The following is a 24871-nucleotide window of genomic DNA, read 5'->3' on the forward strand; positions in this document are numbered from 1 at the left end:
AGAGCAGAGTGATGTAGTAAACTACTTTATTAGTGTCTAAGTCAGTCACAGTTCAGATCAACATGTAATAATACAGGATATTAATCAACAGAACAGAGACAGGGAGAGGACAGAGGAGAGAGGGGAGAGTGGAGAGGGGAGATGGAGAGAGGAGAGAGGAAAGAGAGGAGAGAGAGGAGAGAGGGGAGAGATTAGAGAGAGGAGGAGTTTATTTGAATGCACTTCCCAAGCCAACCATGTGGGGGCAATGAATCCCCATTTAGAAAATTAGGTAAAATTAATGTACAACAATAATACTCATAGAGAGACTGAGAGACTTAGAGGGAGAGAGAGAGAGAGAGGGTGGGAGGGGAAGAGAGAGAGCGAGACATATTACTCTTCACCTCACAGTCCTCCTACACTTCCTCACTCTGTCCTCAACGTCCCTTCCTCTTTCCTCCTCTCTCTTCCCCCCTATCTCTCTACCTCTCTCACTTCCTCTCTTTCTCTCTGTCTTTCACTCGTCATCTCTCCCTATCTGACTTCTCCATGTCTGTCCCTCCCTCTCTGTCTCTCTATCTCTCTCTCTCCACCTATCCTTCTCTGTTTCCTTTTCTCCCTCCTCTCTCCCTGCTCTCTCCCTCCCTCTTCCTCTCTCCATCCCTCTCTCTCTCTCTCATTCTCCCTCCTCTCTCTCTCTCCCTCCCTCTCTCTCACTCCCTCTCCCTATCAACAAAACTGTTATACATTTTCCTCTCTCTGTGACCTGAGATAGAGAATGGAACTATGTCTCCCTTGAGCGCTTGCTGCAGCTCTGAGTGTAGCAGTGTGCAGAGAGCCAGACGAGTGCTGTGGGAGTTGTAGTTCGCTCTGCAGTTCTCTTGCCCTATTCACAGACACACCCACACTCACGCACTCCTGTAAACAATCTACAGCTCCCATGAACCCTAGCAGCAGTAATACTGTTTGTGTGGCTGACTGTGGCGCTCCCAGTGCACTCTGGGAGCTGTAGTCGTTCAACACTAGAGGAGTCTCTTACTAGCAGACAACATGAGGTGGAAGAAAAAAGCAGTACAGATGGTTGCACATGAGTGCGTTGTTTCATTCACCAGATGCCCCACCGGTGAGCCCCTGTGACCTCCAAACTGTGATTAAAGTCACCAGGCGGCGCTCAGCGAACTGTACTTTAACAGATCAGTGAGTCAACAACTCACCAGACAGAGAGCCGGAGACTCATCATAAACACTACGGACAACATGGCCACCAATTGAGAGCCTCGAGCCTGGACTGGGGAGCCCCGGCCCATTGATCAAGTGCACAGGGCGGCATGACGTGGGGGGGGCCCTGTCTCCAAGTTAACTAACCTTTGGTCGCGTCATGTATGTCCCGCCTCCTAAAGGCAAATAACCATCAGACGCATCATATATGTTCTGCCCCGGATCAGTTCTGTCCTAACCTCACTTCACCGATTAGTCAGAAAAAGCCAGGAGATAGTAATACTGGAGTTTGGAAACACTGTGAAAGCAGCGATCGGCTGAAGATATTCATTGTGAAATATGAATTTAATATAGTGATCAAGTGCAGTGTGAATACTGTGAATGCCATTCAATGCGTTCATCATCACCAAACGGACCCCAAACTGCACCATTCAGCGGCTGGCTGCTTGACTCTGTCCCATCAGTGATGCACCGATGACAGATCGGGGCACTGTATGTGGCGCAGCTTTTCAAAATTACAGCTGATGGAACTCCCTGCCCTCGACCATGACCGAGCAACAGCTGAATAGAATATCTGTTGATCACAAACTGGCTCAGCAGCTGGATTTAAGGGAGAGCAGCCAGGTGGTCGACTTCATTGGGGCGAGAATACATTGCTGCTTCCTGCTGTCCGGCGGATGCTTTGGGGGGAGTTAGTGTGCAAATTAGAATGATGTCTATGCAGATAGAGACAGAATCCAGAGTCAGAGACATGATTGTCCAGGGATATGTCAGTGACTGGAGAGCTAGAGACATGAGGAGCACAAGCCCCCCAATCTCATCACGAGTTTAAAGCATCAATCACTCGAGCGTGTGACAGAGACCGGTGTTTAACAATTAAGTCATTAAGAGTCTTCAATATCATTTAAAATCAGGCAAAGTCCGTACAAAGCAGAAATTAAAAGATATAAAATGGCACGTTATAAAGTGAAGACCAGCGGAGTACCAAAGTCAAGGCTCGGTCTCAGTGCAGTCTCTTCATTGTGTGTGTAACCTTATTGTACAGTTGTGTAGATGCTGCTGATGCTGGGGATTGTGTAGCAGCTGCTCCCTTCCATGAGTGTCCCAGTCTTCATGCGTCTATAGCAGCTGGGTCAAATTCCCCGTAAACACAACACTGGGTTTCATGTTTATGCAGTTGACACACACATTTATATTCGATCTCGAACAGACTGTAGTCGATCAGTCTCTGATCTTCCATCCTGTCCAGCAGATATAAAGTCATGGATGAACAGAAATGTTCCTGCGTCTACAGCAGCCGGGGCTGCGGCTCAACACAGCTTCTCCCTTGAACCCTTGTTCACTCACCAAACTGGGATTTTAATTCCTTCATGGGATGACGTACTTCCGCGTCACCGAGGAGTTTGCATTGGTGAATAAAACAACGCGTTAATGGCTGTGGTGTCCTGGTGCATCATGGGAGTTTTAGTTCCCTCAGCCTCCAGACCATAACCTCCTCTACATTCGCTAGCTTATCTCTTGGCATTTCTTATACAGCACTTAAAATATAAAATTAGTTATTTAAATTTTTTTGGGTGTGATTTTCTTTACATTTTATCAACACTATCTGATAATTTGTGAGTTTCTAAGGCCTTTCACATGTTACAATTTTCAGTTCATTGAACAGTATTCAATTTTAGTAGAACCTAAAACAAAATAAAAAACATAAACAAAGACCTACAAATCCCATGAGGCGTTGCTATTCAGGCCTATAGAAGGGAATTCTGGGATATGTACTCTCCCTGATTTGCTGTTGTATCACCAGCGCTCAATGTAACACTATCAGGTAAGGTCAAGCAACAAGAATGTATCAATCTTGAACCTTCTACAAGGTTCTCATTGATCCAATCAGAGTTAATCACTTATAATTAACTAATTAGAGAGTAAACTCAATTTGTAAACACTGCAATAATTATAATTATTTTTGTTTTAATACTAGGATAATGCTGATCAGTGTCCAATCAGAATACAGCTTTCTAGTAGCCTCTCCCACCAGACGCTGCTGTGGTAGCCACGCCCCTTCTTCTTAATAATTACTTAATTAACTAATGATCAAAAGTGCCTCTTTATCTCCCCCTACAGGTAATTAGTAACTAATGATTAATCCAGTGGGGCAGGAGACTAAAGCCCAGTCCTGAGCTCCAGATTGGCTCAGAGGCAGCGTCAGTATCCTGGGGCTCCCTGATTGGCTGGATGGGAGGCAGTTGCAGCCTCTTATTGGATGAGAGGGGCGGAGCGGTCATTTGTCACAGTTTTCCTCAGACGCACATGAGCGAAGGGATTGGTCCTGAGAGAGAGGGAGAGGTAGAGGGAGGGAGGGAAGGGGAGAGAGAGGAGGATTTGAGATTAAATCTGTATAAAAACACTGAATAATGACCTACTGACTGATTGATACACTGAGATATACAGAGAGAGAGACAGATGGGGAGAAACAGAGAGAGACAGACGGAGCGAGAGACAGAGAAACAGGAAGACAGAGAAAGAGAAAGAGCGAGACAGACGGAAAAAGACTAAGTACAAAATATCAACAATTAACAGAAATTCTGTCTCAGACAACATCAAGTGTCCCCAACCTGCCAGTTGCCCAGAGACCCCCGCTCCTCCTGGGGGAGACAGCAGCACTGAGACCCTGCAGCCCAGGACAGTCACAGCCTGAAGGACAGGGGCCACTGGGACTCCGCACCCGGGGGCAGAGAGAAACTAACCCTCATCGCTCCTGTGACACTATTCCACTATATAGATGTACCTCCTGTTCACATCACTATTGTCATTAAACTGTAATTATTGTTTACGTTTATCATCATTATTGCCTTGGGAAGACTATCATGTTTTGCAAATAAAGCTTTTAGAATTTGAATTGGAGAGTGACAGAGTGAGAGTAAGGGAGGGAGAGAGAGACAGAGGGACAGAGGGACAGAGTGACAGAGAGAGAGAGAGACAGAGGGAGAGATAGAGAGGAGGGGGAGAGAGGGACAGAGGGAGAGAGACAGGGAGAGATAGATAGGGGGAGAGTGAGCTAGAGGGACAGAGCGACAGAGGGAGAGAGAGGGGGGGAGAGAAAGACAGACAGAGAGTGATAGAGGAAAAGAGGAATAGTGCTCTCACCTCATGGGAGAGGAGGGGGGCAACACCAGCTCCGCAGACAGCTGGAGAGAGAGAGAGAGTGTTTTTATTATTATTTATAATTTATATCCTACATTTTGTCCTTTAATATATTTTATAAAACATTGTGATTTCTTATTTTTCCACAAATATATGTGATGTTCAATTGTTTTGGCACAGAGAGAGACACAGTTAATACACTGTGCTGTACCTCTCCCTCAGTGTGAGCGAGTGTGAGACAGTGAGAGTGAATGAGAGTGTGAGTGTGTGTGAAAGAGTGTGAGAGGATGAGAGTGTAAGTTTGTGAGAGTGTCAGAAACAATGAGGCCACAGTCATCACAAAATTGCAAGAGTGGATTAATGAAGACTGAGCTACTGACGGGCTGATGACCCCTCTGTGCTGTAAATACACTGTACTGTCTGTCTCTACACTGTATACATACTGTACTGTCTGTCTCTCTACACTGTATATATACTGCACTGTCTGTCTCTCTACACTGTATATACACTGCACTGTCTGTCTCTCTACACTGTATACACACTGTACTGTCTGTCTCTACACTGTATACACACTGTACTGTCTGTCTATACACTGTATACACAATGCACTGCCAGTCTCTACACTGTATACACACTGTACTGTCTGTCTCTCTACACTGTATACACACTGTACTGTCTGTCTCTACACTGTATACATACTGTACTGCCTGTCTGTACATTGTATACACACTGTACTGTCTGTCTCTACACTGTATACACACTGTACTGTCTGTCTCTCTACACTGTATACACACTGTACTGTCTGTCTCTACACTGTATACACTCTGCACTGCCTGTCTGTAAATTGTATACACACTGTACTGTCTGTCTCTGTACATTGTATACACACTGTACTGTCTGTCTCTCTACACTGTATACACACTGTACTGCCTGTCTGTACACTGTATACACTCTGCACTGCCTGTCTGTACATTGTATACACACTGTACTGTCTGTCTCTCTACACTGTATACACATTGCACTGTCTGTCTCTACACTGTATACACACTGTACTGTCTATCTCTACACTGTATACACACTGCACTGCCTGTCTCTACACTGTATACACACTGTCTGTCTCTCTCTCTCTGTCTCTCCGTGTCTCTGTGTCTCAGTGCTGTCCTCGGCTGTCTGACCGTGGCAGTGTCGGGGTTGACCATGCTGTAGGGCCGCGGCCGGAAGGTGCTAACTCTGGGTGGGGGGGTGTGCCAGTCTTCCCCAACGTCAGCGCCGCAGTGTGCTGACCCGGAGAGCCCCAGCCGGTCCAGGTTAGTGACACTGGAGCTGCTCAGCTTAGAGAGAGGAGGAGGAGAGCTGGAGAGAGACAGAGAGAGAGAGAGAGGAGAGGGTTAACAGAGTACAGCACAGACACACACGCAAAGTACAGTACAGTTCAGACAGATACACACACACACACACACACAGGACAGACTCACACACAGTATTGTACAGAAACACACACACACAGTACAGACACACACAGTACAGTACAGACACATACACACACAGGACAGACTCACACACAGTACAGACACACACACACACACACCTGTCAGCCTGCTCAGGGGAGCTCTGGTAGGGTTGAGTGTAGGAGAACGGGAACCACCCTTTTCTGAGAGAGAGAGAGAGCGAGTCGGTCAGTCAGTGTATCAGCTGGTCAGTGTGTTATCCAGTGTATCGGTCAGTGTTGGTCAGTACCGTCCAGTCCTCTCATTGTGTCCGTAGTGCCAACCCTCCCTGGGCTCAGAGATCAGTAGGGTCAGAGTGTCTCCAGGCAGGAATGACAGCAGACACGCACCCCCAATTGAGGCCATGCCCTCGGGCACCTCGCTGCTGCTGCCCTCCGCTGGGCAGTGAGGGAATAGAGCCTCGACTCTCACCGGAGGAGAGAGAGGGAGAACACGAGGAAGTGTGCAGCCTGAGAGAGGAGAGGGACACACAGATTGATCAGGCAGCTGACTTACACACTGACTGACTGACAGACACACTGACTCACTGACACACCGACTGAATGACTGATACACTGACTCACTGACTGACAGACACACTGACTCACTGACTGACTGGCACACTGACTGATTGACTGACTGACTGACACACTGACTGATTGACTGACTGACTGACACTGACTGACTGACACACGGACTGATTGATTGACAGGTGTCTCTTACCTAGGAAGCCCAGTCTGGCCTCACTGGCTGGTCTCCGTGGCAATGGCAAGGTGGAGGTGGCGTACAGCTCTGCTGCTCTGGGCAGTGCATTGTGGGAAAGTGGGGCCATGTCTTGCAGGGGGGGCACGGGGGTGAGCGCCCGGGATAGAGGGGCACTGTGGGATTGAGGAGGACTGTGGGGCACAGAGTGGGAGAGCAGAGGTGCATTGTGGGAATGTGGAGGACTGGGAGAGAGGGACAGAGGCTGGGGGGCTGGGCTGGCAGAGAGCAGAGGGGGGGGTGGCTGCTGGGCAGGGGGGCGGGAGGCTGGCCCCAGGGTATGCTGGGAGGGGGGCTCAGGGTGAGTAGAGGAGGAGGAGGAGTGGAAGGAGGATGTGGGGGGGCAGGAGGCAGAGGAGGAGGAGGAAGATGGCTGGACTCTGGTGCGGGACTGGGAGTCGCCATTTGGTAGGGGTGGGACTTCCTGGACAGACAGGCGCTGAGAGAGAGAGAGAGAGAGAGAGAGAGAGAGAGAGAGAGAGAGAGAGAGAGAGAGAGACAGAGAAAATTGTGCTTTTGTGACAGACTTTCTGCAGCTCTCACAGCTTCCCCTCCATTTCCCCCAGAGCCCTCACTGCTGTGCCCCACTGCATTATGGGAGCTGTAGTCCTGTCTGACCCATCCACACACACACATCTACATCTGTGTCTCACTCTCTTCTTCTCTCTCCACAGACTGTGAAGATCAGTCTATTCTGTGCCTGAGGATTAATGTACTTAATATACTAATGTACTTCCCCTCCTCTAACCCTCACCTTCCTTTTCTCTCTCCTCTCTCCCACTCACTCTTTCTCTATCCCTCACCTTCCTTATCTCTCTATCTTTCTCTCTCTCCCTCACCTTCCTCCCTCTCTCTCTCTCTCTCTCTCTCTCTCTCTCTCTCACCTGCTCCAATGTGGCGCCCCCGCCGGCCCCACCCAGTTTTGCAGCTCGGAGGACCTCTGCTATCCCAGCAGCACCCGGTCCTGGTGCTGTGAGCCTCAGCAAGGCCAGGGCTCGTTCAGGGAGGCGCGTCGGGTGTGAGCAGGACTGTTGCCACGAGGACAGCTTCTGGGACAACAGCTCTCTGACCTGAGAGAGGGGAGAGGGAGAGCGAGGGAGAGAAGGAGGGACAGAAGGAGGGAGGGATGGAGAAAGAGAGTATATGCTTAAAATCTGTTTCCTTGTGTCGCGTCAACTTTGTGAGATGAACTCCCAGAAGTACTTGCAGCACCCCCAAAAAGTAAAATAAAAAAGGAGTTTATAATAGCAAGAGCCACACATAATGACTAGCATGCAGGATAAGCGAGAGTATAGTAATATGTCTTCAGTTGTGTGTTAAATACATTGACAGATGTACACAGTCTCATGTAAGTTGGAGGGCCATTCCAATGAGTCAAAAAGCCCTCAGTCTCAGCTGAGCTCAGACGCAGTGTAAGGGTGCAGCGATTCAGAAATATAGCTGAGGGCTCATCCATGCCGTGCTTTTAAAGTGAGAAAAAGAATCTTAAATGTGACTCTAAAACGCACAGGTAGCCAATGCAAAGGGGCCAGCACAGGAGTGATACGACCATACGACCATATTTCCTGGTTCCTGTTAAGTCTGTTAAGAGATTTGGACGAATTGCAACCTAAGTCTGTTCGAGATCGAATATAAATGTTTGTGTCAGCTGCATAAACATGAAACCCAGTGTTGTGTTTACGGGGAATTTGACCCAGCTGCTATAGACACATGAAGACTGGGACACTCATGGAGGGGAGCAGCTGCTACACAATCCCCAGCATCACCAGCATTTACACAACTGAACAATAAGGTTACACACACAGCTGGTCTTCACTTTATAACGTGCCATTTTATATCTTTTAACTTCTGCTTTGTACGGACTTTGCCTGATTTTAAATGATATTGAGCACTCTTAATGACTTCACTGTTAAACACCGGTCTCTATCACACACTGCATGATGCAAACTCGTGATGTGATCCGGGGGCTTGTGCTCTCGCCTCTCCAGCTTTCCAGTCACTGATATATCCCCCGGCTCCCCAGTCCAGGCTGGAGGCTCCTAATTGGCAGCCACATTGTCTGCAGTGGTTATGATGAGTCTCCGGCTCTCTGTCTGGTGAGTTGTTGACTATCTGATATGTTAAACTACAGGGTGCTGAGCACCACCTGGTGACTTTAACCAGAGTTTGGTGATGACAGGGGCTCACCGGTGGGGCATCCGGTGAATATAACCATGCTGAGTCTGAGTGCGGCCCCTGTGCACTGTGGGAGCTGTAGTCCCTCCCTCACCTTGCAGTGGTAGTTAATGAGCAACTTGGTCACAGCGCACTGTCGGTCCACCAGGAAGCAGTATCTTCTCCTCTCCTCCGTGAGCGCCGAACGATAACCCACCGCAACCAGCGTGTCCAGCTCGCCCTGGCGACGGCTCATGAGCTCCACGTACTGAGAGAGAATGAGAGAGAGACATGCAGGGCATCAAGAGAAAAATTAAAAATTCTATAAAAATTTGGCTCATATTTTGACTGCATAATCCGGCCCACTGCTCTCTCTGGCAGTGAAGTGTGAGAGTCCTGCACAAGGACGGCAACACAAATACACACAAACACACAACTATTCATTGAACAGAACCTTCATTCGGTAATGTGTTCTGAACCTTCAAAGGTAAAAATGGACCCTTCGGGACAGCCTGACTGCAGTACACAATCAGAGTAAAGCAAGTAATGACCCAACACTAAAAGTTGGCACCCATGGGGATGCGCATAAACACAAACTGCAGGGCCAACGGGCCCTAAAAACACACACTAGAAGAATTCTAGAAGAAAAACACAGAAACATCCTCCATGGAGTCCAAACAGCACAGGTAGACCCTGATGCCCAGAGCGGACCAGCCCCTGTCAACTCCACTCCTCCAGGGGAGACCGTGCAGCCCAGGACAGTCACAGCCTGAGGGACAGGGGCCACTGGGGCCCCTTACACAGAGGCAGAGAGAAACTAACCCTCATCCCTCTTGTGCCACTATTTCACTGTGTAGATGTACCTCCAGTTCACATCACTTTTGTCATTACACTGTAAGTATTGTTTATGTGTATTGTTTATGACCCTTGTCATCACTGTATGGGCAGAGTGTTCCACAGGCATTATGGGGCTCTGAATGGGGGTTGAATGTGAGGGAGAGCTGCGGGAGGGAGGGAGGCAGGCAGGCAGGCAGGCGGGCGGGTGAGAGCTCAGCTGAGATTTCTCATTCCTCATTAATCTGATCCGATTTTCTCAAACAGAAAACAAAGACATTGTGTCTGAGAGAAAGAGAAAGACTATTCATATTGCTGTTGTTATATTAATATTTTAGTTTTAATATGATTGATATTATTTATTACTTTATCTATTATTTATTTTTACAATGTGTTTAAATGTATTCGTTTACTTCATTACATTAATTAATTGACCTGTTTATAATTGAATACATACTGTACACCGATCAGCCATAACATTATGACCACTGACAGGTTAAGTGAATAACACTGATAATCTCGTTATCATGGCACCTGTCAGCGGGTGGGATATATTAGGCAGCAAGTGAACATTATGTCCTCAAAGCTGATGTGTTAGAAGCAGGAAAAATGGGCAAGCGTAAGGATCTTAGCAACTTTGACAAGGGCCAAATTGTGATGGCTAGATGACTGGGTCAGAGCATCTCCAAAACTGCAGCTCTTGTGGGGTGTTCCCGGTCTGCAGTGCTCAGTACCTATCAAAAGTGTCCAAGGAAGGAAAAGCGGTGAACCGGCGACAGGGTCATGGGCGGCCAAGGCTCACTGATGCACGTGGGGAGCGAAGGCTGGCCCGTGTGGTCCGATCCAACAGACGAGCTACTGTAGCTCAAATTGCTGAAAAAGTGAACGCTGGTTCTGATAGAAAGGTGTCAGAACACACAGTGCATCGCAGTTTGTTGCGTATGGGGCTGCGTAGCCGCAGACCAGTCGGGGTGCCCATGCTGACCCCTGTCCACTGCCGAAAGAGCCTACAATGGGCACGTGAGCATCAGAACTGGACCACGGAGCAATGGAAGAAGATGGCCTGGTCTGATGAATCACGAGTTCAAGGTGTTGACTTGGCCTCCAAATTCCCCAGATCTCAATCCAATCGAGCATCTGTGGGATGTGCTGGACAAACAAGTCCGATCCATGGAGGCCCCACCTCGCAACTTACAGGACAAGATCTGCTGCTAACGTCTTGGTGCCAGATACCACAGCACACCTTCAGAGGTCTAGTGGAGTCCATGCCTCGACGGGTCAGGCCTGTTTTGGTGGCAAAAGGGGGACCTACACAATATTAGGCAAGTGGTCAAAATGTTATGGCTGATCGGTGTATGTATGTATATATGTTTGTGTACAGGTGACACTGTTTGACATTTACTACTAATGCTTTGGTAATGCTTATTGTGGTCATGCCAATAAAGCAATTCGAATTTAAATGTAGAATTTAGAAGTATTGTGCAGTGTTAGAACATAAGAACATAAGAAAGTTTACAAACAAGAGGAGGCCATACGCCCCATCGTGCTCGTTTGGTGTCCATTAGTAACTAAGTGATCCAAGGATCCTATCCAGTCTGATTTTTAATGTTCCCTAATTGTCTCTTAAGCCACATCGCTGGGGAGTTTGTTCAGATTGTGACGCCTCTCTGTGTGAAGAAGTGTCTCCTGTTTTCTGTCTTGAATGCCTTGAAGCCCAATTTCCATTTGTGTCCCCGGTTCTGTGTGTCCCTGCTGATCTGGAAAAGCTCCTCTGGTTTGATGTGGTCGATGCCTTCATGATTTTGAAGACTTGGATCAAGTCCCCATGTAGTCTCCTCTGTTCCAGTGTGAAAAGGTTCAGGTCCCTCAGTCTCTCAGTAGGACATTCCCTTCAGACCTGGAATAAGTCTGGTTGCTCTCCTCTGAACTGCCTCTAGAGCAGCGATATCTTTCTTGAAGTGTGGAGCCCAGAACTGTCCACAGTATCCAGATGAGCTCTAACTAGCACATTGTACAGTCTGAACATCACTGCCCTTGTTCTCAATTCTACACTTTTGACAATATACCCTAGCATTCTGTTTGTCTTTTTTATTGCTTCCCCACATTGTTTGGATGGAGAAAGTGAGGAGTCCACGTAGACTCCTAGGTCTTTCTCGTGCGATACTTCATCTAATTCTGTTCCTCCCATAGCGTAATTATAGTGGACATTTTTGTTACCTGCATGTATTACCTTGCACTTGTCCACATTGAATTTCATTTGCCAGGTGTCGGCCCACAACTGAATATTATCTAAGTCCCTCTGAATAGCCTGTGCTGCCGAGATTGTATCTGCTGAGCCGCCTATTTTAGTATCATCTGCAAATTTGACAAGTTTGCTAACTATCCCAGAGTCCAGATCATTAATATAGATTAGAAAAAGCAAAGGCCCTAGTACTGATCCCTGTGGAACTCCACTAACAACCTCACTCCAGTTAGAAGCAACTCCTCTAATCGACACCCTCTGTTTCCTAGACATCAACCAGTTCATAATCCATCTACTTACATTACCCTGAATGCCTGCAGCTTCCAATTTGAGGATCAGTCAGTTGGCACACCCCCAGTGTCATTTGGAATATTTGAGTTAGCGGCCTAAAAATAATTTCACTAATTTCTTTAAGTACTGTTGGAAATATCCCATCTGGCCTAGGTGATTTGTTTTTAATTCTGCTAGTCACTTTAGCACCTCCTCCTCATTTATCCTGATCTCTCTTAGGGTTTGACTGGACTGATTGTTAACCTGTGGCATGTTATCTGTCTTTCCTTTTGTAAAAACCTCTATGAAATACTCATTTAGCGCAGTGTTGCACAGTGTTGCACAGTATTGTGCAGTGTTATGCAGTGTTGTACAGTGTCATGCAGTGTGTACCTGCATCTCTCTGTCTCCGTACTTGTTGGGGTGCCGGCTGCCCTGACTCTTCCTGCGCAGCTTCTTCAGCTCTGATTGGCAGCGCTCGATTGACTCAACCTTTGACCTGCGCTCTGATTGGTACTTCTTCAGAGTGGCCTGAGAGGGAGAGAGAGAGAGAGAGAGGGAGAGAGAGTCAGGGCATCACTCTGTCTGTCATTCAGGCAGTCAGTCAATGAATTGGTCATCATCAGTCTGTGTACTGGTCAGTGCAGTGGTCAGTGCGGTGGTCAGTATTAGTCAGTACAGTGCAGTGGTCAGTATTGGTCAGTGCAGTGCAGTGGTCAGTATTGGTCATTACAGTGGTCAGTATCGGTCAGTTTTACTCACAGTCAAGTATTTGACGTCCAGCTCCAGCTTCTGTTCCAGCTGTGACAGAAGCTCCGAGTGGAAAAGCTTCAGCTGAGGAGACAATCAGATAATTAATCAATTAATCAATTAATTCAACACACAGTACAGACACACAGTACACACACACACCGTATAGTACAGACACACACACAGTACAGTACAGACACACACACAGTACAGACATACACACACAGTACAGACACACACACAGTGCAGTACAGACACACACACAGTACAGACACACACAGTATAGTACAGACACACAGTACAGACACACACACACACAGTACAGACACACACAGTACAGTGCAGACACACACACACAGTACAGACACACATGGTACAGGCACACACAGTACAGACATACACACACACAGTACAGACACACACAGTGCAGTACAGACACACACACACACAAACACACACACACAGTACAGGCACACACAGTACAGACATACACACACACACACACACACACAATACAGACACACAGTGCAGTACAGACACACACAGTACAGACACACACAGTGCAGTACAGACACACACACACACAGTACAGACACACATGGTACAGGCACACACAGTACAGACATACACACACACACACACAGTACACACACACACACACAGTACAGACACATACACACACACACACACATAGCAGTACAGACACACACACAGTACAGACACACACAGTACAGTGCAGACACACACACAGTACAGACACACAGTACGGACACACACACAGTGCAGACACACACAGTACAGACACACATGGTACAGGCACACACAGTACAGACATACACACACACAGTACAGACACACACACACATACACACACACACACAGAGTACAGACACAGTACAGACATACATACACACACACAGTACAGACACACATGGTACAGGCACACACAGTACAGACATACACACACACAGTACAGACACACACACACAGCAGTACAGACACACACACACAGTACACACACACACACACAGTACAGACACACACACACAGTGCAGACACACACACAGTGCAGACACACACATACACACAGTACAGACACACACAGTACAGTGCAGACACACACACAGTACAGACACACAGTACGGACACACACACAGTGCAGACACACACAGTACAGACACACATGGTACAGGCACACACAGTACAGACATACACACACACAGTACAGACACACACACACACACACACACACACACACAGAGTACAGACACAGTACAGACATACATACACACACACAGTACAGACACACATGGTACAGGCACACACAGTACAGACATACACACACACAGTACAGACACACACACACAGCAGTACAGACACACACACACAGTACACACACACACACACAGTACAGACACACACACACAGTACAGACACACACACACAGTGCAGACACACACACAGTACAGACACACACATACACACAGTACAGACAAACACACACACAGTACAGACACATACACACACACACACACAGCAGTGCAGACACACACACAGTACAGACACACACAGTATAGTACAGACACACACACACAGTGCAGACACACACACACACACACAGTACAGACACACACACACAGTGCAGACACACACACAGTACAGACACACACACACACACACACACACACAGTACAGACACACACACACACACACACACACACAGTGCAGTACAGACAGAACAGACACACACAGTGCAGTACAGACACACACACAGTACAGACACACACACACAGTGCAGACACACACACACAATACAGACTCACACACACACACACACAGTGCAGTACAGACACACACACACACAGAACAGACACACACACACAGTACAGACACACACACACACACACAGTACAGACACACAGAACAGACACACACACACACAGTACAGACACACACACAGTGCAGTACAGACACACACAGTGCAGTACAGACACACACAGTGCAGTACAGACACACACCACTTCTTCAAGTTGAACCTGTATCTGTCGATGGACCTCTGCCATTTGAAACAATGTATCACCTGCAAATGATACAGAACAGTGTTTAATGAGACTTTGAACAGAATTTTAATTTTGTCGAATTCTGAGCTCTCTCTTTCCCCCTCTCGCTGTGTCTCTCTCTCCCTCCCCCATTCCCGTACACAATAAAGTCAGGCACTGTTGTTAATCTCCTAACAATAGCCCCTCTCTCTCTCTCTCTCTCTCTCTCTCTCTCTCTCTCTCTCTCTCTCTCTCGCTCTCTCGCTCTCTCTCTCGCTCTCTTTCCCTCTCCCTCTCTCTACCCCAGCCTCACTCCCCCTCTCTCTCACACACAGACAAACGCACACTACAGTACAAACACATACGGCACAGTCTTTCTCTTACCCAGCTCTTTTGAACCTTGGCTGTCACTGGCCAATTCTCCCAGTTTGACCAGAGAGTCGAAATAACCCTTTGCAGCAACTGTCACTCCTGATAAAAAAGGAAATTCATATAATTCACACTGACTGACTGACAGGACAGTACAGTACATTAACACTGACTTTGTGTGTGTGTATGTATGTATGTATGTATGTATGTGTGAATTTTAGACAGGCAGAGCTCAGGACTCACCAGTGAGGGCCTTCTCATACTGTTTCCCCATAGCAACAAAGCTCTTCAGTGTGGGATTGAACTGGTCCAGAATGACCTGTAATACACACTGACACACTGACACACTGACTGACACACTAACACAATACACACTGACACACTGACTGACACAGTCAATACACACTGACTGACTGACTGACACAGTGACTGACACAATACACACTGACTGACATAATACACATCAACTGACTGACTCACTATCCCCAAAAAACTTCGACCAGGAAGTAAATAGTCCAAATCCCATAATTCACCGGGGCGGCTCTTACCTTGTAGACGTTCTCTGTCATCTTATTGACCTCGTCCGAGCGCGACATGGTGACCCACAGAATCTCCTCACTTCCCAGAACTGCACACTGTGTCCATCTGTGGAAAACAGACACTATCAATAACCTGTACTGTATGTGTCTGTGTGTGTCTGTACTGTGTGTGTGTGTACTGTGTGTGTGTACTTTGTGTGTGTGTGTGTGTGTGTGTCTGTACTGTGTGTGTCTGTACTGTGTGTGTACTGTGTGTGTCTGTACTGTGTGTGTACTGTGCGTGAGTCTGTACTGCGTTTGTAAGTGAGTGTGTGTACTGTATGTGTAAGTGTGTGTGTGTCTGTACTGTGTGTGTGTGTCTGTGCTGCGTGTGTTTCTGTACTGTATTGTGCGTCTGTGCTGTGTATGTGTGTGTCTGTACTGTGTGTGTGTCTGTACTGTGTGTGAGTCTGTACTGTGTGTGTGTCTGTGCTGTGTGTGTGTGTGTGTGTGTTACTGTGTGTGTGTCTGTGCTTTGTGTGTGTGTCTGTACTGTGTGTGTGATGTACATCACTCCATATTCTCAATCTCTCTCCGTCTAATCTAACCTTTATTACCCAGTGCTAGATCATTCCATCCCTTTCTTTCTCTCCTCCCTCTCTACCTCATTCCTTCCCATTCTTCTCAGCTTTTATGGCTGTGTATTACATTTGTCTCTCACCCTGCCCCCCGGGTCTCTTCTCTTCCTCTTTTCCCCACACTGCACACAACACCCAAGAAAGTCAAATTCACTACAGTCTGCAACACTACACAGCAGTACGATAATAACACTTCACAGCAGTGCCATACAACATTACACAATAAACCTGTTGCATTATTATTTCCTCACTTTTGCTCACTTCTCTCCCTCTCCCTCTCTCCCTCCCTCTTTCCTCGTCTCAGTCACTCACAGTCATCGTCGACAGTAGAAATCTCTCCACTCCAGTGTGTTACACTCTCTCTCTCTCTCTCTCTCTCTCTCTCTCGCTCTCTGTCTCCCTCAGCCTGTGTCTCTCTCTCTATTCCTCGTAGTCGCTGTCTCGTCCTTCCCCGGGGCTGTGAAGGGATCTGCCGTCCATATTCTCTCCTTCTTTCCGTCCTCTCTCTCTCTCTCTCTCTCTCTCTCTCTCTCTGAATTACAATGCTGTTGCCGTGGTAGCGTCCGTTCAAAGAGGGAGGTGGCGATAGAGGAAAGGGGGGGTTGTTATAGTCTCGGTCACACTGTTGAACTCTTACCACCTCCCCCTCTCTCTCTCTCTCTCTCCCTCTCTCTCTCTCTCTCTCTCTCTCTCTCTCTCTCTCTCTCTCTCTCTCTCCCTCTCTCTGCTTCTCACCAAGTTAACAAGAAACACAGATTCTTTGACAACCTGTTAGAGTTAGTGTGGAGAGAGAGAGGAGGGGGAGAGAGAGAGAGAGGCGGAGGGGGAAGGACAGGAAGACAGAGAGAGCGTGGGGGAGGAGAGGGGAGAGAGAGAGTAGGGGGATGTGTGTATGAGAGAGAGAGAAAGTGAGAGAGAGGGCAAGAGAGGGGAGAGAATATAGTGTGTGAGAGAGTGAGTTGTGGAGAAAAGGAAGAATATTGAGAGAGAGAGATGGGGAGAGAAAGAAAGAGAGAAAACAATAATGTAGTGTAGTGCAGTGTAGTGCAGTGCAGTGCAGTGTAGTGTAGTGTAGTATAATGTAGTGTAGTGTAGTACAGAAGCGGTTACATTGGAGGCTGTCATTATTTAGCACTAGTGTGAGCTATTGATCAGTGTAACTGTGTGTGTCCGGCACTGTACTTGTCCGCATTCAGATCTAAAGCGGCCATTAATTGTGCTATTAGCAGTCCTGCCTGGGAGGGATTGTGCCATCACAATAGCCTTGTTATGCTTTAACTTCTCTCTCTCTCTCCCCCCACTCACAGGGCTGGCTGCCAGTTAGACCTGTCTCCCCCTCCACCCTTGCCTCCACTGCCCTCACTCTTACCTTCCATTGACTGTTTTTCCCATCTATCTATCAACTGTGCTACCTCCTCTTTGTTCTCCTCCCTCACCTCCTCCCTTGACTGTCTCTGTCCTCTCATGTCTCGTCCTGCCCGTCCCTCCCATCCTCATCCTTAGTTCTCTTCCATTCTCCACTTAACCCGATCCAGTCTGCGCGCTGCTGAACAGAAGTGGAAAAGGACCAAACTCCCAGCTGCCCTCGAACTCTACCGCTCTCTACTGTCCACATTCTCGTCCTCTCTCACCTCAGCCAAGAAGTTTTACTTCCAATCACTCTTCGAATCCACTGTCAACAACCCCCGCAAACTCTTCTCCACCTTCTCCTCCCTCTTTGCCCCCCCTCCCCTCCTCCTCCCTCATCTCTCACTGCTGATGATTTCACCTCCTTCTTCTCCTCCAAGATTGCAGACATCTGCAGGCTCTTCAATACTCCACCCTCATCTCCCATCACACCGAAACCTCCCACCGACCAAGCTTCCTTTTCTTCATTCTCACCTCTCTTAGATGCTGAAGTTTCCGCTCTCCTCCTACGTCACGAACCTACAACGTGTGCCCTGGACCCTCTCTACTCTACTGCCCCGCTCCCTCCACTGGCTCCTGATAGCGGCACGCATTCAGTTCAAGACACTGACCCTCACCTACCGCTGTCTCGACCACACTGCACCAAGCTACCTTCAGACACTCGTCTCTCCATACATCCCCTCCAGACCACTGCGCTCCTACAGTGCCAGAAGACTAACTCTGCCTCCTCTCCACTCTCCTTCCTCCAGAGCCGCTCCTTCTCATACCTGGACCCTAAATGGAGGAATGACCTTCCCACCGAAGTCAACACAGCAGAGTCTTTGACCTCCTTCTGGCGCTTACTCAAGATGCATCTTTTCAGACAGTACTTGTAATTTTAGTCCTTTACTCTCCTGTAAGATAGCACTTATACAACGTTTTGTCATACCCCTGCCTTTGCTTAACTAGCACTCATATTGTTTATTTTGCAGTTAAGTGTAGTGTAGTGTGATGTAGTGCAGTGTAGTGTGATGTAGTGCAATGTGATGTAGTTCAGTGCTGGCGTGTGACAATGAAGGACAAAGTCTGGAGATGTTGCAGAGGTGGAAAAAAGATGTCCGGGTAATGGCTTTTATATGGGGTTCAAAAGAGAGCATACTGTCCAAGATGACGCCAAGGCTTTTGACTTGTGATGAAAGTGGAACTGAAAAACCATCAATGTTAATATTAAGGTTGTGCTGTTTAGAAAGAATAGATTTAGAGCCAATAAGCATGACTTCCGTCTTGTTGCTGTTAAATTTGAGGAGGTTTGAGCTCATCCAGCTCCTAATATCTTGGAGACAGTTAATAAGGGAAGTGGGAGGGAGGGGAATGGTGGGTCTGGTGGAGATGTAAAGCTGCATATCATCAGCATAGCAGTGAAAATTGACTTTGTGATGACGCATAATCTTGCCCAGTGGTAGGAGGTAGATTATGAAAAGAAGAGGTCCCAACACTGACCCCTGGGGGACACCCTGTGAAACAGCTGCACACCCTGATCTGTGTTTTTTAATTTGCACAAACTGTTGACGGTCAGTGAGGTAAGAAGAAAACCAAGAGAGCGCAACACCCGTGACACCAACACCAGCTAAACGTTATATGACGAGTGGATGGGAAATGGTATCAAAGGCTGCACTCAAGTCAAGAAGGATGAGAATGGATAGTACCCCTGAGTCAGCTGCACAGAGAAGGTCACTGGTGATCTTAACTAGGGCTGTTTCAGTGCTGTGGTTGGAGCGAAAACCAGACTGGAATGGTTCATGAAGGTTATTGGAGCTGAGATGGAGTTGAAGCTGAGTAGCCAAAACCCACTCAAGTGTTTTGGAAAGGAAGGAAAGGTTTGAGATGGGACGGAAGTTGTTCAGGTCATCAGGGTCAGCATTCAATTTTTTAAGGATGGGGGTAACAGCAGCAACCTTAAGTGTGGAAGGTACAATGCCAGTAGTGAGGGAGGAATTCATTATGCCAGTAATCAGAGGAGAAAATGCAGGCAGACAGGTTTTAACAAGGCTAGTGGGCATGGGGTTAAGTAGACAAGCAGATGATTTGGATCTACAGATAAGTTCAGTGATGGAATGCTCAGTGACTAGAGTGAAATCAGAGAGACAGGTAGTGTAGGCTGAGCTATGTGTTGTATTCATCCAAGACAGATTATCAGGCAATATTGTTAGATATTGGTGGATATTATGGATTTTTGTGTTGAAAAAGTTGAGGAACTTCTTACATTGTTCAGGGGAGGGGTCAGAAGGGAAGTTATCGGGTGGCTGAAGTAAACGTTTTACTGTGGAAAAGAGGACTTTTGAGTTATTTTTACCATAATTGATGCTAGAGTAGTATAATGTTCTGGCAGGTGAGAGGGCATTCTTGTAAGTCAACAGGTGATCTGTGTATGCTTGGGAGTGAATTACCAGGCCTGTCCTTTTGTCTTGTTCCATTGGCAAATTTTTTCACTAATTTTAAGCTATTTTTGCTTGAAATTTGCTTGAAATAAGTGAAAAAATCTGCCAATGGAACAATACAAAATACAACATATTCAAGGCATATTTTCTTAGAAACAAGTGTTATTATCTTGCTTGTTAAGGAAATGTATCTTATTTTAAGGATGGTTAGATTTTTTTGCCTGGAATCAAGATAAATACACTTGATAAGACTTGTATTTTTTGCAGTGCACACACACACACTGACTCAGAGTTCAGAGTCAGAGTTCACTAACACTATTATTGTTCTCACAGCTCTCGGCCTTATTCCTCCTCAGACTCAGCAGCTGCTCATATTCTACTAAATCATTCACATCTGAAAAACTGGGGAAAGAAGGAGCTGTAATTATATGATACAGACACTAGAGGGCATACATTCCCATTACATCACCCCTTCTGGAACAGCACTGCTCTGCTACACTGTTACTACAGCACAGCCCCCTCCATTACAAAAGCGTCTATCCGTCTGTGTCTCTCTCTCCTCGTCTCTGAGTGTCAATCTGATCCACATGTCATATCTGGGTCCTGGGGAGGATTACTGATTCTGGGGGGGATGGAGGGGACAAGGGATAACTGTTGTAATTAACACTGTTTGTACTGTGTGTGTTTCTGTATTACACTGTAATTAATAACGTCAGCCTGACTGATGATGAAGGGGAGAGTAAGAGAGAGAGAAGGAAAGACAGAAGGAGTGACAGAACCAAGGAGAGATAAAGAGATTGACAATGAGGAAGGAATATTGTTAATATCCCTCCCTCATTCTCTATAAGTCAGTGTTAATGTGCTGTAGTGTCCAGTCAGTCAGTCAGTGTTAATGTGCTGTAGTGTCCAGTCAGTCAGTCAGTGTTAATGTGCTGTAGTGTCCAGTCAGTCAGTCAGTGTTAATGTACTGTAGTGTCCAGTCAGTCAATCAGTGTTAATGTGCTGTAGTGTCCAGTCAGTCAGTGTTAATGTGCTGTAGTGTCCAGTCTTGTATCTCTGTGTCTCTCCCTGTCTGTCTCTGTGTATTCCTGTGATGTATGGAAAGAGATGCAGGTGCAAAGTGTAGAACTCTCTCTCTCTCTCTCTCTCTCTACTCTTTGTGAGTCACTCTGGTCTAAACCATCTAATCTGACAGAGGAGCTGAACTGATTAGCTCTGACAAGCCTTGCTCCACCCCTCCCTCCCTTGCTCCACTATTATTGTTACTATTTTATCATTATCATTATCATTCTTTTTATTATTATTATTATTATTATTATTATTATTATTATTATTATTATTATTATTATTATTATTAGGGAAGAGGGGTTTAGGTTTATGGAGCATTGGTCTTTCTTCTGGGACAGATGGGACCTGTACAAACCGGACGGTCTACATCTAAACAGAAGGGGGGCTAATGCATTGGAAGAGCATATGGGCAGAGAAATTGAAAGTCATTTAAACTAGGGACCAGGGGGGCAGGGAGCTCTGACAATGGGAGATATTCCTCTAAGGAAAGAAAACCAAGGGAAACTGCTAGTTTGTAGTCCTGAAATGTTTGTACCTCAGTGCCAGGAGCATAAGGAACAAGATGTTAGACCTAGAAGCCACAGTGCTGGCGGGTGATTATGTTGTAGGAGTGACAGAAACATGGCTTAAAGATGCTGCATTGTACAGTGTAATCAGGACTGCATGTAGCAAGGATGTGGCTGTTATAATGGGGGATTTCAATTTCCCAAACATAGACTGGGAAAGCCCGGTTGGGACTACAGAAGCAGAAATAGAAATGGTTGAGATGGTAAATGACTGCTTTCTAACTCAATTTGTCAGGAAACCAACCAGGGAGAGAGCATGCATTGACTTGATCTTTTCAAATGACCAAGATAGAGTCAGAGGGACACTAGTTAGAGAACCAATGGCAAATTGTGATCACAACATGGTTAGCTTGGAGGCATTCTTTCAAAAAACAAGGTCCAAGTCTAAAACAATGGTCTACAATTTCAGAAAAGCAAACCTTGAAGGTATGAGGCAGCACTTAGAAGAGGTAGACTGGAGCACAATGGATACAGAGTCAGTTGAAAATGGATGGGTATATTTTAAGAATATACTACTTGAGGCTCAGGAGCAATTTGTACCTAAACTTAGCAAATTGAGGACCAAAAAACAGTGGCCAAAATGGTTTAATAGAGGTATGCAAAAAAATATCAAGAGGAAGAAAATGTTGTATAGCACATACAAAAGGGACGGAGACGAAACAAAATACATAGAATACGTTGAGCTGCAAAGAGATCTTAAGAAAGGGATCAGGAAAGCAAAGAGGGAAATAGAAAGAAACATAGCTCTTGGAGCTAAAACTAATGCAAGAGATTTTTTCAATATTACAACAGCAAGCGGTCAATAAAGGAGGAAGTGAAACAGATAAAAGGCAAAAATTGAGGTATCTTGGAAAACGAACAAGATGTAGCAAATATTCTAAATGAGTATTTCACAGAGGTTTTTACAAAAGAAAAGACAGATAACATGCCACAGGTTAACAATCAGTCCAGTCAAACCCTAAGAGAGATCAGGATAAATGAGGAGGAGGTACTAGGGAAGTAATGTTAAGACTGTACAATGTGCTAGTTAGACCTCGTCTGGATACTGTGGACAGTTCTGGGCTCCACACTTCAAGAAGGATATCGCTGCTCTAGAGCCAGTTCAGAGGAGAGCAACCAGACTTATTCCAGGTCTGAAGGGAATGTCCTACTGAGAGACTGAGGAACTGAACCTTTTCACCCTGGAACAGAGGAGACTACGTGAGGACTTGATCCAAGTCTTCAAAATCATGAAAGGCATCGACCACATCAAACCAGAGGAGCTTTTCCAGATCAGCAGGGACACACGCACCCGGGGACACAAATGGAAATTGGACTTCAAGGCAATCAAGACAGAAAACAGGAGAATCTTCTTCACACAGAGAGGCGTCACAATCTGAACAAACTCCCCAGCGATGTGGCTGAAGAGACAATTTGGGAACATTCAGAAACAGACTGGATAGGATCCTTGATCACTTAGTTATTAATGGACACCAAACAAGCACGATGGGGCGAATGGCCTCCTCTCAATTATAAACTTTCTTACTGTATGTTCTTATGTTCTTATGTACTAAAGGGACTAGCAGAATTAAAAACAAACAAATCACCTGGGCCAGATGGGATATGTCCAACAGTACTTAGAGGGAAATTATTTATAGGCCGCTAACTCAAATATTCCAAATGACACTTAGAACAGGGGATGTGCCAACTGACTGGAAGACAGCAAATGTCATACCAATCCACAAGAAAGGGGACAAAACTGAGCCAGGAAATTACAGACCAATCAGTCTCACCTGCAACACCTGTAAAATGTTGAAAAAAATGATTAGACAGAAAATAGAGGAGCATCTCAATGAAAAACATATTCTTGGAGATAGTCAACATGGGTTTAGACGAGGCAGATCATGTCTTACTAATTAATTAGAGTTCTTTGAACATGCAACTGCAGCTGTAGATCACGTGAAAGCATATGATATGATATACTTAGATTTTCAAAAAGCATTTGATAAGGTTCCACACCAAAGACTGATGCTCAAATTGGAAGCTGTAGGCAGGGTAATGTAAGTACTAGGGCCTTTGCTTTTTCTATTCTATATTAATGATCTGGACTCTGGGATAGTTAGCGAACTTGTCAAATTTGCCAATGATACTAAAATAGGTGGCTCAGTAGATACAATCTCGGCAGCACAGGCTATTCAGAGGGACTTAGATAACATTAAGGTGTGGGCTGACACCTGGCAGATGAAATTCAATGTGGACAAATGCAAGGTAATACACGCAGGTAACAAAAATGTCCACTATAATTACACTATGGGAGGAACAGAACTAGATGAAGTATCGCACGAGGAAGACCTAGGAGTCTACGTGGACTCCTCACTTTGTCCATCCAAACAATGTGGGGAAGCAATAAAAAAGGCAAACAGGATTTTAGGGTATATTGTCAAAAGTGTAGAATTGAGAACAAGGGCAGTGATGTTCAGACTGTAAAATGCACTAGTTAGAGCTCATCTGGATACTGTGGACAGTTCTGGGCTCCACACTTCAAGAAAGATATCGCTGCTCTAGAGGCAGATCAGAGGAGAGCAACCAGACTTATTCCAGGTCTGAAGGGAATGTCCTACTGAGAGACTGAGGAACTGAACCTTTTCACCCTGGAACAGAGGAGACTACGTGGGGACTTGATCCAAGTCCTGCCAGTTCAGCGACCCAACAGGGGCAGACGTCCCAGTCCAGTCCAGCTCTACAGGCCCAGTTACAGTGTAGTGACATCAGCGCTCACAATACATACGTTAGCAGGGTCAAGAGGAAGGTAGTTCAATTCCTCCCTCCGTCTCTCCCAGTCCACTCATCAATCTATCCACCCCCCCACTGCCCAGACACCAGCACTGCAGGGAACTATGTGATAAACTATTGAAGATAACTGCACTGTGTTTTCAGTGTATACTGCATTACACTGTATATATGTCACGTACCATCGAGGGTTAATACACCGCCGTGTCCAATCTCTCTCACTCCTCTCTCTCTCTCCCTAATC

At 46.3% G+C, this 24871-nt stretch overlaps 1 protein-coding gene across 3 annotated transcripts; it reads right to left on the reverse strand.

The window, feature by feature from the left end:
* Positions 1-9: 9 nt before the first annotated feature.
* LOC136758490 (BAR/IMD domain-containing adapter protein 2) lies at positions 10-17110 on the reverse strand. 3 transcript variants are annotated; one of them, XM_066712921.1, is made up of 15 exons: positions 16713-17110; positions 15793-15889; positions 15488-15563; positions 15260-15346; positions 14873-14916; positions 12849-12920; positions 12480-12617; positions 8856-9008; positions 7471-7656; positions 6548-7025; positions 6075-6294; positions 5926-5988; positions 5513-5690; positions 4341-4381; positions 10-3522 (listed from the first exon to the last, which is right to left on the reverse strand). In XM_066712921.1, the coding sequence occupies exons 2-15, from the start codon at positions 15838-15840 to the stop codon at positions 3450-3452; spliced, it is 1857 nt and encodes a 618-aa protein (XP_066569018.1). In that variant the 5' UTR covers positions 15841-15889; positions 16713-17110; the 3' UTR covers positions 10-3449. The 3 variants fall into 3 exon arrangements, with proteins under 3 accessions (XP_066569018.1, XP_066568999.1, XP_066569009.1); XM_066712902.1 differs by having other exon boundaries at positions 14855-14916; positions 16713-17109; XM_066712912.1 differs by having other exon boundaries at positions 14855-14916; positions 16652-17109.
* Between the last annotated feature and the right edge of the window lie 7761 nt (positions 17111-24871).

Source organism: Amia ocellicauda, chromosome 1, assembly GCF_036373705.1.
Source record: "Amia ocellicauda isolate fAmiCal2 chromosome 1, fAmiCal2.hap1, whole genome shotgun sequence".
In the NCBI taxonomy this organism is placed as follows: domain Eukaryota; kingdom Metazoa; phylum Chordata; class Actinopteri; order Amiiformes; family Amiidae; genus Amia; species Amia ocellicauda.

Coding starts and splice junctions, on each gene's coding strand:
- LOC136758490 (XM_066712902.1), bottom strand. CDS start 15,840: ATGTCGCGCTCGGACGAGGTCAATAAGATGACAGAGAACGTCTACAAG. Junction 12,618..12,848: donor TGGACGTCAAATACTTGACT/GTGAGTAAAACT, acceptor TCTCCCTCTCAG/GCCACTCTGAAGAAGTACCA. Junction 5,989..6,074: donor CACAATGAGAGGACTGGACG/GTACTGACCAAC, acceptor TCTCTCTCTCAG/AAAAGGGTGGTTCCCGTTCT.